The 17,045-nt window shown below is 47.1% G+C and overlaps 1 protein-coding gene across 2 annotated transcripts in view; it reads right to left on the minus strand.

Moving 5' to 3' along the window:
- Positions 1-17,045, minus strand: part of ITGA9 (integrin subunit alpha 9) — a 327,427-nt gene that overhangs the window by 153,698 nt on the left and 156,684 nt on the right. For both annotated transcript variants that reach the window (XR_007129340.1, XM_047740712.1), the window contains exon 16: positions 8,748-8,894. Coding sequence is in view for 1 of the 2 variants with exons in the window: in XM_047740712.1 (XP_047596668.1) it covers positions 8,748-8,894 (147 nt within the window). In the remaining variant the exon portion in view is untranslated. The remainder of the gene's footprint in view (positions 1-8,747; positions 8,895-17,045) is intronic.

Genomic DNA, 17,045 nt, shown 5'->3' on the forward strand with positions numbered 1-17,045 from the left:
AGAGCTCATAGCTCTCATAGAGCACATTTTAAAAAATTAGACAGGGGCGCCTGGGTGGCTCAGTGGGTTAAAGCCTCTGCCCTTGGCTCGGGTCATAATCCCAGGGTGCTGGGATCAAGCCCCACATCAGGCTCTCTGCTCAGCAGGGAGCCTGCTTCCTCCTCTCTCTGACTGCCTCTCTGCCTACTTGTAATCTCTGTCAAATAAATAAATAAAACCTTTAAAAAGAAATTAGACAGCTTGGATGAATCTGTCAATGAAAAAATTCTGATAGGATATCCACTCTTTGCAGGAAGCCCTAGCCTTGTGTTCTTTCAGAGCAGCCACTGAGGGCTAGGCACCGTGTCAGCTACCAGGAACCAATAGAAAATGAGACAAAATAGATCCCTGCCCTCTTGGGCCTCCATTCAAGTGAGGGAGACAGAAAAGCCATTAGACAAAATAATAACAAACGTGACAGGTTTCATGAAGGAATCAAATAGTTAAGTCAGGGAATACAGATAGTTGTAGGAGTATGGTTCTCTGCAGAGGTGATATGTCAGCTGAGACCTGAAAAATGAAGAACAGGCTGTGAGAAAGACACAGCGAGAACTTTCTACAAGAGATATCAGCATGTGCAAAGGGCCTGAGGCAGGAGAGGGCTTGGTGAGTTTGAGGGTGGTTGGCATGCAGTGTGTAGCCAGCACTGGATGACCCTGGAGAGGCCAGGGCCCCACTGCACAGGGTCTGTGGACCTCAACAAGAGTCTGGACGTTCTTCTAAGGGCAGATGGAAACTATGGGGGTAGAAGGCATTATAAAGAGAAATGACCTGGTCCAGGTAAGAAATTATGGTGGCCTGGACTACAGTGGTGGCAGCAGAGAGGAGGTGCAGAGGTGGGGATTCACACACCATTCCAGCTTGAGCTGGTGGTGTAGATCACCCCCATACCATCCCCTCTAGGACAGGGGCATCTCTGGGCCTGACAGGCAAGGACCAGTGCTGAAGATCACAAGAGGTCCATACAAAGAACCAGCCAGAGCCCTTAGATAGTGTCACTGCCTGCTCCCCAAGGAACCTACTCAGGGATCAGCTGAGACTGGACATACCCCAGCAGAAAGGAATCAGCTTCAGTGGAGCACCTGTTTCTTCCAGCCCTGCTGAGATGCTCACATGGTTTGCCCCATTCTTTTCTTTTTCTTTTTTTTTTTTTTAGATTTTATTCATTTATCTGACAGAGAGAGAGAGATCACAAGCAGGCAGAGAGGCAGGCAGAGAGAGGGAGAAGCAGGCTCACTGCTGAGCAGAGAGCCTGATGCGGGGCTCGATCCCAGGACCCCGAGATCACGACCTGAGCCGAAGGCAGAGGCTTAACCCACTGAGCCACCCAGGTGCCCCTGCCCCATTCTTTTCTCACGATAATGCTGTGAAGCTGCCTGGTCCCCTCCACTCACTGGGGAAGAGATGGAGGCTTCTGGAGGCTAGGTGACCTGCCCCCCCCCCCGGCCCCGCCCCAGGAAGGGAAGAGCAGAATCTAATGCTGTCTCATCATTTCATGTCCCTCATATATTATTTCACAGAATCCCACGATCCATCCTGGGCAGGCAGAGCAGATGATGGCATCCCAAGTGACAGGTGATAAGGGGACTCTCAGGAGCTAAGTCACTTGCCCCATGCCACTGGGTGCATACATTCTGCCTTGGCTTGGGACCCTGATCTCACTCTGTGAGCCCCTATGATCCTTTCCCAGAGAAGCCAGGGGAAGAAAGCAGCCCTGGGGTTCTCTGGGGCGCAGAGCACGTTCGTTTTCTACTGCCGCAGTAATGCATTAGCACAAACCTAACATTTGTCTACAAAGTGGGCGATCTGGAAGTCCAGCCCCAGCCAGGTCTCTGAGGGCCTCTTGAGTAAGCCTGAGAGCAACCAGAGTTTTCCAAGCTCTACCCTGTGTAGAGGGTTTGAAGACAGGGCTTCTGTCATAGCCACTGGTATGTTCACCTGAGGGGAAAGGTAAGGGACTTAGCTTCCTTCCCAGCACACAGGCCAGATGGGGCCCTACAGAATTCTTCCCATCAGTTCCATACTGTTTCAGCAGCTGATACCACTAGGAACTAATAATGAGTCAACTCTCTGGGTCTTCCACACTGAACCTCTGAGAACTCACATGCAAGGTCTTCCTGGGACCACTGTGAGAGCTCCCAAGTGCCTCCAGGCCCAGGCAGACCAGTATCCCCAAGGAAGGTCTCTGGTCTCCCCACACTCAAAAAGATGTAATGGTCGCCTGTCCCCAACAGCAACAAGTCTGGCTCCGTGGCCAGTGAACAAAACCTTAGACGGCATGATTGTAGTCTCAGTCTTCATGGCCCCTCCCCTTTCCCCAAAACTAGACATTCAGCTACATGGAAGACCATAGGTCATCCATCAGTCCTTCATCCTCATTTAGGCTGTCAAACTCCTCCAGCCTTGAGTGTCCAAACCCTGCTTCCTTGGCTCCAGCCCATTCTCCCTCTCTCCATAAAACACCTTCTCCTTGGCTGGAAGTGGTCCTGGGAGTGAAACACTCACACACACTAATATGAATCTCACCTTCTTCTCTGTACACATTATTCCTGCACTGTAAGCCTGCTGAAGGCAGTAATGTCTTCTCTCTTGATCAAGATCTTATATGGAATAGAAACTAAATTGCTTTTGGATTTATTACAGTCCTTTTAAATACTCTTCAGGTTAAGGGATAAAACAAGTTGCTTTTTCTTGTTGTTGCTTGGTTTTGTGTTCAATATCCCCTGAGAAGAGGTAGGTCTCTACTTCTCCTGAAAATTTTTTTAAAGAGTTTATTTATGAGAGATAGATGGGTAGATAGAGAGAGAAAGAGAGAGAAAGCACAAGCAGGAGCAGAAGGAGAAGCAGGCTCCCCACTGAACTGGGAGCCTGATGTGGGGCTTGATCTGAGCCAGAGGCACATGCCTAACTGACTGAGCCACCCAGGCACCCCAACTTTCCTTCAATTTTTAAGGTGAAGTACATGTTCATCAGGCTGAATGTCCTACAAAGGTCTGCAGAGAGCCCAGGATCCCAGGTGGTTCTCAGCACTGTGGCAATGGTACGACTATTCACTCACACAGCCTAGCACTTATCCCATAGCCCATATTCTCCCAACACATTCTTCACCCAGCAGTGGAGAGACCTAGCCTCCTGCCTGTCCCGCTCACCACAGAAAGCCACAGATCCCTTGGGAGTCATGCTGCACAGGCTTTAGCCACTGCCTCCGTGTTACACACACTATCTGTGCAGCTGTTCTGCCTGAACTCCACCACCTGGGATGGCAGGCCGAGACTCCAAAGGCTCACCAGGATGCAGTCCGCCCCGCTGCACAACCCTGTGTACCAATATGGGCTCGGTGCCTTTTAGTTAAAGACACTGCAGTATTTAAGATTTTTTTTTTTTTTTTAATTTGTCAGAGAGAGAGGGAGAGAGAGCGAGCACAGGCGGACAGAATGGCAGGCAGAGGCAGAGGGAGAAGCAGGCTCCCCGCCAAGCAAGGAGCCCGATGTGGGACTCGATCCCAGGACGCTGGGATCATGACCTGAGCCGAAGGCAGCGGCTTAACCAACTGAGCCACCCAGGCGTCCCGACACTGCAGTATTTAAATCCTAATGTTATCTGGCAACATGACTTGATGAGGTTATTCTTTCCTAGGAAAGAGGTTAGATGCTCTTTGTGGAGACATCATAAACACACACATGGGCTGAAATTCAGCTCTGCTTGCTAGAGCGGGCCTCACAGAATCTTTCTCCCCTTCAAACTGAGTCAACATCTGGAAGACACATGGTGGATGGTCATTAAATTAGCAACCCCCCGCCCCCTCAATCAGGAAAAGGAGAAAAAGCAAGGATCACTCTCCCAGAATATTTCCCAGACTCCTGGACAATCTTTCCAATCTAAGAAAAATATTTTTCTTTCATTTTAATTTCAATCAAAGAATCACATGTTTAAAAGAAATAATGATCCCCTGCCACATACCTCCCTATACCGAGTCCTGCTCTCCAGGGGCAACCACGATTATCCACATCCACATGTGTTTCTTTTGATGATTAATCAGATTTAGACATTCTCTTACTGAATACCTGACACAATGGACAAGAATTTTTCTCTCCTCTGCCTTCCTAATTTTGACAGGCAAATCATTATTCTTAAATCCTCTCCTGCAGTGGTTCTCAAACATCAGCTGCATTAGAATCACCTGGTCAGGGGTTAGTTAAACGACTGTCTTTGGCTCAGGTCATGATCCCAGTGTCCTGGGGTCGAGCCCCCCATGTCTCTCTTTTCTCTTGACTTGTGCTCTCTCTCTCTCTCTCTCAAATAAATAAATAATCTTTTAAAGAAAGAGAGAATCACCTGGTCAGATTGTTAAAATTATCTCACAAGATCCCAAAAGAGGCTGACATGGCTGATTCAGCAACCACAATTTGAGAAGTAGTATTCCAGAGTGCCTGGGTGGCTCAGTTGTTAAGTGTCTGCCTTCAGCTCAGGTCATGATCCCAGGGTCCTGGGATTGAGCCCCACGTCGGGCTTCCTGCTTGGCAGGAAGCCTGCTTCTCCCTCTCCCTCTGCCCCTGCTTGTGTTCCCTCTCTTACTGTGTCTCTCTCTGTCAAATAAATAAATAAAATCTTTTTTTAAAAAAGTAGTACTATTCGACTGATGACTTCTGTGATTTTTAGTAGCATTTCTTGTTTCATCAAGTTTGCAGTATCTTTTGACCCACCAATTTAAGAAATTAAGAGAACTTTGATCATTCTATTTTTACCTCTATACAGTCAAATTTAAGGACATTTATATTTTATAGTATAACTGAAAACCAATAAGTAATGTTAATGTTATATGGCCACATGATTATTGATCACAATAGAACCAAGCCAAGTGTCATGATTACATATCCTCTTCTATACGTGCAAAGTTCAACTCCTGGAATACTCAACTTTCACTTAAGGGAGAATATTTCTAGTATCAAAGCCTTTCTCTTCCTTATATCCCTCTACTTGCTCAAAATCCCACGATATTTTGTTCTATGTTTGAACCATGACATATTGACCATATTTCTATTTTTCTGAGAGTTTTTGATTGCCTTTATTTTTTTCTTAGAGAAGAAACATATTTCATCCACACTCTATCCTAAAATTTTGCTACTTTCTGTTATTCTGTCAATTGCTGGCTTCATTATTCCTGAAGTTCATTGATCCCTTGTTCTAAATTGGTAAATTTTTTTTATTTTTAATTTGCTGTTACACTTTTGTTTTGTTGGATGCCATCTCAAGTTATTTCCATGGAAGAGTTCCTAAAGAGGTAAACTATCTGGTCCTCACTTGTCTGAAAACTGTATTTTGACCTCATACTTGACTGTTAGGGAAAGTATAAAATTCTAGTTTCAAATCACTTTCTCTCAGAACTTTGAAGCCTTTATTTCACTATATTCTGACTTCTAAGATTGTTAATCAGGAGTCTGATGGTCTATTTAGTATGTCTCTAATTCTGTTACAAGCTGACATATATCCCCCAATACCACCATCCTGTACTCCCTGTCCCGGAAGCATTTAGAATTTTCCTTAAATCTTAGGAGCAGAGACACTGCAAAATGAAGCATCCAGGATATTTTTGGTTTATCCTGCTTGTAAGTTGGTGAGACCATTAAATTAAAAAAATAATGTTGTCCTTTACCTCTGGAAAATTTTGTTCTATTGTCTCCCATAACTTTTTAAATATTCTCTCTTTACTTTTTCTGGTATTCCTATTACTTGAATATAGAACCTTGTAAATTGATCTTTTAGCTGTCTTTTCTATTTGTCTTTCAGCTCTGCTTACTGGTGGATTTCTTACCATCATCTTCTTATCCTACTAAATTTTTGTCTCTGCAACCATAATCTTTAAGAACCCCCTTTTCTTGTTTCTTCCCTTTAAAAAGAAATAGCATTCCAACCATTTCCCAATGGACAAAATATATTCTTAAATCTCCTTGTATTTATTACATACAGTTTATGGTGGTTTTAAAATTTATATAATCTCTTCTATCCCCTAATCTATTTTCTTCTAAGTCAGTTATTTTGTTGTTTATTGTATTTCTTTTTCAATGTATCACATTGCCCCTGCATTCTCAGGCTACACTGGTTGTCCATTTGTATTTAAGAATAAGGCAAAAGGACTGATTAGAAAATCTGTGGATGTGTCTGGGAACGGTAGGAGAGGAAGCTAGTACTTACAGTGGAGCATCTAAATGCCAGATGAGGTAAGGCTTTCCTCTGGGGAAGCAGCCAACTCACGCTATCTCAACCAGTTAAATTCTTTATAGAAGAAAACTGCCTGGTTGCTTGCTCTTCTGCATGCCTCAAGTATAAAGGGACAAGAACAGGGGAGAAACACCAACTCTTTCACTTACCAAGTTTCACTTAATAGGCCCCCTTCCCATGTGGTCCATATACACTATGGAGTATTATGCCTCCATCAGAAAGGATGAATACCCAACTTTTGTAGCAACATGGACGGGACTGGAAGAGATTATGTTGAGTGAAATAAGTCAAGCAGAGAGAGTCAATTATCATATGGTTTCACTTATTTGTGGAGCATAACAAATAACATGGAGGACATGGGGAGATGGAGAGGAGAAGGGAGTTGAGGGAAATTGGAAGGGGAGGTGAACCATGAGAGACTATGGACTCTGAAAAACAACCTGAGGGTTTTGAAGGGGAGGGGGGTGGGAGGTTGGGGGAGCCAGGTGGTGGGTATTAAGGAGGGCACGGATTGCATGGAGCACTGGGTGTGCAAAAACAATGAATACTGTTACAATGAAAAGATATAAAAAAAATAAATTAAAAAAAAATAGGCCCCCTTCCCTATTTCAGTCCCACCTGTCACTCTTGCACCCTTCTGTAACTGCTGGCCTGGCCATGGCTGCAGCCTTTCTGGATCCTGGGTAGATGGACACCCAGCCCCTCCATGTGTAGCTCGAGGCTCACCCACCACCACTCTTCCATCTTCTTCACTCACTCCAGAAAAGTACAACTCTCTTGCTGACTGATGCCCCATCCCCCACAGCGTTCTCCTCTCTGTCCCTATTAACTCATCTATAATCACTGTAATGCGGCCTCAGAAAGCCTAAACATAGGTGCTTGGTTGACCACCCTGACCAGAAGAGACCAAGAAGGGCATTTTAATACTAATCTGTCTCTGCACCTTTGGCTCTGATCAGGCTCATTCACTGAGACCCCAGCCTACTCCAAGTGTCAATAACCAGCAGGACATACCAGTCACCTTCCAGGGTACCCGTGTTTTGAAAGAAGTTCACGTTCAAAATCAAAACAAGGAGGTAAAAAGTCAGTATGGCCAGTAGGTTGTGTGTATACATGTAGCAGGTGCTGGGAGCCCTGTCCACATCCCTGCACGACTGTGGCCTCTCCCCCTGCTAATGTGAGTGTAGGCAGTGAATGGCTCACATTTGCATTCTTCCTCAGAGAACTATCTGAAGCTGAAGCAGCTCTCCTTCAAGGAGACCTACACTCCCCTTCTACACGGGATGGCCAGCCAATGGCTGACTAACAAGGGACCCAAAAGGTCAGCCCCCTTGCCTCAAGAAGACAGCTCTTTGGTATAATTTATGTTACTGAATTCTCCAGCTCAGCTAGGGCTAGCCTAGCTGAGGCCATATCCTTGCTCAGTCTGTTCCACTTTCCTCACTTCCTTAGGTTTCTCTCATGTGCTACCAAATCCCTGCCTCAGGCTCTGCTTCTAGGGAACCTGAAGCCAAGATCGTGTGGGAGATACTTTGGGAGAGAATTGGGTAAAAAATCTCACCACTTAACTGAACTTCTGCATGCACATGTCAAACCTCAAACCCTTCTCTGTGGTTTGGTTCACAAGTCTAATCGGCAAGGCTTGGGTCACTTGCTGTGCTAGGTTTCCCTAAGCTCAGTGCAGTCAGCAGGAGGGTGGGGCTGGTGGGTGGTTCCATGACTTTGCTCCCACCCTGCGCAGAAGTCTAGTTCAGCCAAAAAGCAGTTTTGCCTGACCATTCCCCCAACCCCTGCCACCAAGGTCCTGGATCTGTGGTGATCGTGGGTGTTGAGGAAAGTCTGAAAACAGACTGGGGACCACAGGGTCTTTGCCTATTTCCAGGACAGAAGTCAGCACTGCATGTGTCACGGATGGCTCAGGGCCGACGGGCAGCACTGTGGCAGAATCAGCTTACAGGCTCACTCCTACTGGGAGGGCCTCTACCTGACATGGCTTTGCAGCTCATCTACACAGCAGCACACCCAAGAACCTGATCAGCATCAGTCAGGATGGGTGGCCCACCAGCACTCGTCCTGTACTGTTCTCCAGGGATGCAAGGGTTGGAAATTTCTAACCCAACAACCAATTCTACAAGATGATGTCCTTGCTTCTTCACCTGACTCATGCCCTCACCAAGAAAACATTTAGTGAGTGCCTACTATGTGATCTCAGCTCTGGAAATGGTCTAGGAACAGGTGTCAAGTTGAGGGGCCCAGTAACCAGTTCATGACCTCCAAGGGGTTATAAATTTATAACTACTTAGGAATAGCTTCAATGTGTTTAAATTATGTCGTTCTTAGATGCAACCCCCCAAACCACACATTTTGCCATTTTGCAGATTAGTAAAGGGAGGTGCAGTGAGAGGGTGTGCCCAGACAGCCAGGGCCACAGTTTCTGCCACAGGCACCTTGCCACCCTGGGTCCCAGCCAGGAGTTTCAAGGTTCTGACCTGATTCCTTTGGGCAATCTTCTGTCCCTTCTTCCAGCGGAGCACTGGTGTCAGAGCTGGCAGCTCCCTCTCCTCTCCAGTCACATGTTCACCCAGGCTGTAGGCGGCCTCAAACACAATGGGACTGATGACGTCCTGCACTCGCCGCTGCAACAAGAATCAGGCCCGTGCATTAACAGCTGGCGCTGGGCGACGCACGCAGAGCATTTCACAGTTTACAAAGACCTTCCACCTGGATGGCCTCATGCCAGCCTCACAGCCACCCCTGTGAGGTAAGACTTTATTCTCCTATCCTAGCTGAGGTAACTAAGGTAGAGAGCGGGGAACGTCTCGTCCAAGGTCAGCTGGATAATGAGCGGGGGCTTCCCCACTCTACCTTGCGGGGGGAGCTAATCATCTTCTCTTCAGCATATGGAACACATGACCCTACTCGTCTTCCAAATATCCTTCTAAGCCAGCTGGCGGGCGGGGGAGGCATCTGCGCTTGCACCGTAAGCTGACCCTCCACATTCCCAGTGTCTAGAGGAGCAAAGGTCTTTTGTATGGAGATGGATACGGCTCTTGTGCTGCAGCAGGAGATCGAGTGACACTGAGGAGCCTACTGTCTTCCCGGGGTTCGGGATCGGTGGAGCCAGGACTGAAAGTCTTATTTCTGGCCCTATGTTCTTTCTTGGAAACCCCAGGGCTTTAAGACCCAAAGGAATGAATGAAAGGTTGCTAATCACAACAGGAAAGCAGGGGATGGGAAGGAAAGCAGGGATGGGAAGGGAAGAAGGCAAATAGACAGCAAACACCTACAAGATGCCAGGCACCATGCCAGGTGTTCTGAACAGACAGGCAACATGCCCGAGCCCCGCGAACTAGAACTTCTTATCCTCCATCATCCAGGAAAGGAAAAGGAAGTTGCAAGGGTACATTCCCCAGGGCACAAGGCTGAGAGGGCCAGCACGCCCTGTGGGAGGTGGGCTTCCAAGTGGAGTGGGGCAAATCTGAGATGTGGCACGAATAAGCCAAGTCCCCACTGCTCCACACCTGTCTCAGGCAGGAAGCCAGCAGAGGAGCATGGCGGCCCTGTCAGGGACTGAGAGAAGCTGGGCAGGTGGCCAGAAGCCAACCACAGGGCTGGGAGTGGAGTTGAGGACGTCACACCACTCTCTGGGTGAAGTCGGGTGGAATTTCGAACAGGTTAGAGCTGTGATCAAAATAGTAGAAAGTTCTGAAGTTCCCAAGCAGCGCACCATGAGGAACCTGCTCCCAGGCCTCCCTGACAGCCAGCGCCCCTCTCCGCAGGCAGGCACGCCAGCTAGGTTTTGGATACTGGTCCAGTCTAAGCGGGAGTGGACACATCGCAGTCGTGACATGCTGTGGTTTGTCTTTCTCACTTCGCATGTGCACTGGAGTTGGAGACGGTTGGGTCACAACACAGAGCTCCAGCACACAACGACCTGTTAGAGTGGATGCCCTCACCCACCGACATCTGCACTCACATCTGCCTTAACGAGCGAATGGGGGGCGGCCCCCCCATAAATTAGCAGCATTCTCCAAGATGGTGCCCAGGAACCTCAGTTCCCCAGGAGGGGAATAAATTAAAGGGTCTGTGATCAAACAATTTTGGGGAGGGGTGGAAGGGGGAGAGAGCAGGCTAAACAAAGTTAAAAAGGGTTTTTATTCTGTTTTGTTTCTCTCTGTTTTTAACATGGTTGCCTCTGAAAAAGGGTAGGGTTGTTCCATGGAGTAGATACTCAGAGGCAATGGAGAGCAGAGGAGGAATCTCCCGCAGCAACCCAGGACAGGAGGGGACACCGAAGCCAGCGGGCTGTGGCGTGGGGAGCCATAAGTGGCCATACCTGTGGAGTGTGGGGGACAGCTGACACTGGGGGCAGAGGCCCGAACGGCGAGGAGATGCTTCATGTTCAGGAAAGCATGCAGCGGGGGATAGATACAATCATTTAACATAACTAAAATACAGGGGAGTGTCGGGGAAGTCTTGGATACACTGCTTCCAGAAAATTCTCTTGACCTTCGGATTTTAGGGACAGATATTTAACACCTATGTCCTTTCCTGGAGCAAAACACACTCCTGGGAAATGGATCTCCTCTGCCTTGCTGACTCTGATAAGCAGAATCTAAAGACTTTTGGAGGCATGGGGAAGAAAAGCCCGAGCCATCTTTATGGTTTGAGAAATACATGCTTCAGTGTTTTGTTTTGTTTTGCTTTGTTTTTTAGGGTTGACTACCTTAAGGCTTTGCATTTAAATCCTTCATGGTGAAGTAAGGCAGTTATTATGTTTTTATTCTTGGGGGAAAGGTCGAATGTGGGGGTGGGGGAGACAGAAGTAACTCATCATTTCCTGACCACCAGCCCCAAGTATTCCAGAGACTGGGCCAAGACATCACTTTCCTTAATCTGCACACCACCTGAGCTGGTAGACTACTGCTCCCATCCTGCAGATGAGGCAACAGAGGCTTGGGAGCTCAAATAAATGGCACTCCACCCCAAAGCATGTAATAAGTTGTAGGACCAGAAGCAAAACTGCCTTCCCTAAAGTCCATAATATACCATTCAAAGGTTATCTGAACTGCCTTAGGTGCTGACGTCAGCCTCAAAAATCACCTGTTCACTTATGAAGATACAGGGCAGGGTGGGAGCACTGTTTTTCAGACAGGCACGCCAGCCCTGTTCCCAAACACATGGCCATCCAAGCCAGGCTCACCGTGGAGGGAAACTGTACTGGGGATGAGTAATGGAGTCTGACATCTAGGCTTGCAGATGCTGTGCTCTGGTACTGATCGCAAGAACCTGTTTTAAGTAAGATGTTTGGAAGTACAGTTCTTATTACATGTGCCCATAGCCCTGGGCAGGAGGGAACAAAACTGCACTGAGAGCCGTGGGCAGAGGCGGAGGTGGGCACGGCATTCTGAAAGGCGCCAACACCCCCCAAGAGGACATCCCCCTGCCCATGCTGGGTTTGTATTATCAGAGCTGCAAAGGAAAAGTAGCAGCAACATTTGGTGGTTTCCTTTTCCTTTCTGAAAGCTTCCCTGAGATCAGCACTGCAACTAGTGGAGGAACTCCTTAGGAGAGAGGAGGCTTAGCTTTCTGGCACAGACCGTAATCACTGAAATGTTACTGCTTTAAGGAAAAAAAAAAACACCACTATGAATGGAAGCTTCTAACGTTGAACACTTATTCAGCAGACCAAGAGGCAAGACTCTACCTTTTCGCCCTAAAGATCAACAGGAAGTGTCCTGATTCTGAAAGTTGAAGGAGCCCACACAGAGAACAACCACCCGCCCCATCCCAGGTGGCAGAATTTGTGGTGGCTGTGGTTTAACAGGGAACTTAACATATGCTCAATTACAAACTCATTGGGTGCTTACTTTATGCCAGGCTCCGTGCTGGATCTAAGGGACACAGAGATGAAAGACCATCGGGGAAACAGTAAGCATAACGACTATCTCGTGTAATACACACAGAACGGAAGAGGCTCTGGAGACTCAAATGAGGGACATATGATTCAGACAGAGGGTTAGAAGGCTTCCCAGAGGTGCCCTGGGCTCAGCCAGAGAGCAGGCCAGAAGCATGGCTGGTCCAGCCGCGTGGAGAGGACATGGTGTGTCCAGTGGATTGCGTGTGATTCCCAAAGGTGGGGAAGTTGGGCTTCTGGGGAGGACGAGGGAGAGAAGAGGCTGAAGCAGAGACTGGACCTCAGGGGGCTCACAGGTGCACTGACTGCATCCTGTGAGCAGGGAAGAACTGCGAGGACAGTAAAAATTGCAAGGACAGTAAGTAAAAACTGCAAGGTGATGCTAGAGGCTGTGTTTGAGAAGAATCCCTCTGGTTTCTTGCACCAATAGGGTGAGATGGGAGGCAGGGAGGCCAGTGAGGAGGCTGGAGGAAGCTGTGTTCTAGAAAGCTCCCTCTTGCTGTAGAATGGAAGTAGACAGATGGGGGGCAAGCCTGGGGACAAGTAGGATAGGAGGAGGTTGCTATAGGGCTTCAGAGGAAAGACTGTGAAGGCCTTTGCCAGGACACAGCAGTGGTGATGGAGCAAATGGGAGGGATGGGAAGGTGACTTAGGAGGAAATGGTGGTAGGACTTGAGGACGGGATATGGGGATGACCTCTCTTCCATCAATAATTTTGGAGGACGGCCTGATGTTCAGCTTGTGTGAGTGAGTGGACACATGTCACTCAATATCATGTTAGCAGGAAAAGGACAAGTATGCCATGAACTTAGGAGTAGACACACGGAGCTTTGTTACGACACAGAAATCTCCTTCCTGGCTCCAGGCTCTAACTCTGCAAGGAATCTTCCTGAATACACTGAGCTGGGCCTAAACCTCTGTGCTCCCTCTTGTCTTATGCAAAACTGCACCCCTGCTCCAGTGTCTAAGGTCAGCCTTCCCTGGCACTGGCTCTTACAGACTCACCATAGGTCCTCTGCCTATACCATGAGCCCATCCAAACATCTTCTCAGGGATGGGCTTTGCCCTCCTTTGGACTACAACCTCCTCCTTCCTCAGCTCATCTCACATGCAAAAACATTCTCTTGGGGTCCCTAGGGAGGGCTGCGGGGTCTTGCAGAGTCTGCTGGCAAGAGGCAGTGCGGGCCTCAGAGCAACATGCCTTCCTACGGGCTCCCTTCCTTATGGAGAGAACATCGGGCTTTTCCTTCTATCTGATCACCTTGCTCTGAAAATGAAACAGAAGTAACTCAAATCCTGCAGGGGAGGCCCGCTGACAGGCATGTGCCACCCACCACCAGGGCTGCTTTGCCCATTAGCCTAGGGTGTCTAAGCAGTTGACCAAGGCCTCAAAGTCATTGTCTCCTTTATTTGTGTCATCACAGAATTTTCATTGGTGAGTATAATTAGTATCAAATCACAAGAACCCACCTACCTGCCCAGAACAAGGCATGCATTACTACGTGGGGGAAACCTCCCCAGGGAGATTTGATTCCAACCCTGGCTTCAAGACTTGAAGAAAGTGGGTCCTGTGCTCTGGGCACCCTCGACTAGCCTCGAGATTTAGAAACCTACCTCTCAGGGTAGCTTTTCCCCAAGAAATGAAGGGTTTTCATCTTTCTCAGCTAACAAGCAGCTACCAGGGTCAACTAAATGAAAACAGGAAGGGCTGGCCTCACTTTAAATGTGCAAATAACACAGAAGGTCAGCAAATAAGCTGCTAGCATTAAGCCAGATAATTGCTTTCGGAAAAACCCTCTAAGTGTTTTTTAAAGAGGCCTTGGTATTTTTTTCTTTTTCCAAACATGTGATCCCCCCTACCCCCATCTTCCCTGGATTCTTTCTGCCTCTTTCTCCCTACACAGGGCTCTGCTTCTGCCCATGATGGCCCTTCAGGTATGCCCAGGAATGAGAAACCCTGAAAGTGGAATGCTTTTTCCTTTCTCTCTCTGACCATAAAGGATCACAACGGCCGTTAAATGGTTCAGGCAGTTTAAAATTCTCAGAAGCTGGAAGGTTCTTTTAAAAGCAAGGTGAGGGGGCGCCTGGGTGGCTCAGTGGGTTAAAGCCTCTGCCTTCAGCTCAGGTCATGATCGCGGAGTTTTGGGATCGAGCCCCACATCGGGCTATCTGCTCAGCAGGGAGCCTGCTTCCCTTCCTCTCTCTCTGCCTGCCTCTCTGCCTACTTGTGATCTCTCTCTCTGTCAAATAAAAAAAAAAAATAAAAAAAAAATAAAAAAAAAATAAAAGCAAGGTGAGGATTTTACATTTCTAGTAACCACAGAGTAACACTGTAGAGCTACCCTCCACACAGATGACAGTTAGCAGGGCTGGACACCCCCCCACCCCCATATCTGTTTAAAGGTACTCAAGAACTACAAAGAGAGGCAGGACTTCAGAGTCTAGGGTCCCAATGGGAAGGAAAGGACAACAAGGAGACCCCAGCATGCAGTGGCACGAAGCCCCTTAAGCCGTGCGCGGATTTGGAAGTGGTGTGGCATGCACAGCAAAAAAGCGGAATGTGAAGTGGTGGTTCAGAGGTCACTGTCTGAGCCGACTTTCTGGCAGTCACATGAGTCTGAGAAGATAAAACTTAAAGCTAAGGGCTACTAAGGCCGCCTGGACTTGAGGGCCAAGATCCCAGAGAGAAGGGAGGCATCTGGAAGGTGATACCCCATGTCGTCTTTCCTCCCAGGCACTAGCTGATTCCACAGCATTCTGGGGCTGAGAGATACAGAAACCCAGCAGAAGACGGTGGTCAAGACCAGAGAAGTTCTAGGAAGGCACACTGGACACAGCAGAAGATCGGCAACCCAGAAGTAAGTCACCAGAAAATATCCAGAAATATCCAGAAAATATCTAGCTGAAGAAAACTGGATTGAAGCATGGAGATGAAAAAGGATGGATTATTCAGAAGTGTCAGAGGCCACAATGAGAGGGATAATGTATTTATAGTGATAGAATAGTCTTGATAAATACGCAAAAAACTAGCACCTTGATTCACACACTGTAGGTGAGCAATAAATAGTGTCTCTTATTTTTACCATAATTTTTGAAATGGCAACTTTGAGAATCTGTAAAAAGAAACAAACAAAACAAAAAAAACAAAACAAAAAAACCTGCCCTATTACAAAATGAATTATTATGAGCTCCACATGTAGCAACAACGATTTCTCATTTTACAAGAGAAAAAATGGAGGCCAAGTGTGATTTCATTTAGAGTCCTATAAATTAAAAAAAATAAATGAAAATTTAACTTAAACCTGAGGGGAAAATTCCTGGAAATACTTTTAAGCAAAACTTTACAAAAAGCACAAGCGACTGTAAGGGTCTCATGAGACGAGATTTACACTGGGAAGAGACAAAGCTTCGTCTCTGGATGAGTTCAGTTATAAACACTGACTAGACAGAGCTCTGAGAAATAGCCAAATTCAAAGAACTCCAGTAATGCTGTCATGAGGGGCGGAAATAAGTGGTGAGCAACTCAGTTATGTCTTGTTTCTGAAAGTTTCTTGATGAGATTAGAGATTTTAATTATGACAACAGATTACTCCATATGTAATACCTTATGGAAATAGATACCATTATTAGTCTGGTCTGTATTCTTCTCTGGCAAACATCCATGCCCAAGAAGCCATCAGTGACTCTTCAACTGACATATGTGCATACATTATGTATGAAAATCACATAACCCACTGAAGCTTTTTCCTCATTAAAGATTAAAAAAAGTGTAGCTCAAAATCTGGAATATGGTTTGCTCTTCTGTTTGAGCGTTTCTGTGTGTATGTGGTGGGGGGTGTTACTTATGTAGTTCATTTGTATGTTTGAATGTTTTGTGATTTTTGTTTTGCTTCTTTTTCTCTGCATCCATTCCAAAATAGGCCAGTGGGGGACTTTTGACCACTTAGAATCGATCTTCTAAGAGCATGTCACATCCTTGTATAATGTTCCTTGGAAAGAGACATGTTAATTACATCACAGATAATCACACACATGATTTGTCAGCTAAATGACACCAGACAAAACTGGCCCGGCATGGAGATTTTCCAGTCTATGGTGATTTCCCTAGGGAAAGACTAAATTTTGGCTTCTAATCTACTGCCCTGCCCTTCTTCTCTTAATTCTCTCTTCCTGTCTCCTATCCCCAAACCCTCACAGTGGCTTTTAAAAATATTTATAGGTGAATAAAAAACTAACACAGAAGAAAATGCTAAAAACATGAAAGTAAAAATGAGCAGAGTTGACCCAGGCAGGTTTTTCTGCCCCCCACTACCCTTCTCCCACATCATTTCAGCCATCAGTCCTATAACCGGTTGGAATGTCAGCCTCAGTCCTCCCATCAGGATGGCCAGAGTTAAAATTGGCCTTTGTGCTTCCACTCAGTGGTCTCTGCCTGCTAGATGAAGAAGACATGGGGACAAGAGGGGGGGACCCGCCTGGCTCAGCAGACAGTTGAAAACCCTGGGATGTCCATCTTCTCTCTCTGCTTCTTGAGCTAATACAGCAACCTTGTGAGGATGGGGGTACATCTGAGCCGAGTGCATCTGCTCAGGTCTCACTGCTGAGAGCATCTGTGTCCCCACTCATGCTGTTCCTACATCTGGAATGTTCTTCTCCCTACAAAATCGGATTCTATCCTTCGAGGCTCAGCTCAATGCTGTTCCTTCTGTGAAATTTTCCTCGAGGATGCCAGCCTTCCAGCCACCCAGCCCCCCCGCCCCACTGAACCCCAGTGTCCTCGGGACCCAGTTTGGCACTTGACTATTTTCTGTAGTCTACTCTTATCTTTGCTTGATTCTCAAGATTTCCCCGTACCTCCCATTTAAAGTTT

Source organism: Lutra lutra, chromosome 1, assembly GCF_902655055.1.
Source record: "Lutra lutra chromosome 1, mLutLut1.2, whole genome shotgun sequence".
NCBI classification, from domain to species: Eukaryota; Metazoa; Chordata; class Mammalia; order Carnivora; family Mustelidae; genus Lutra; species Lutra lutra.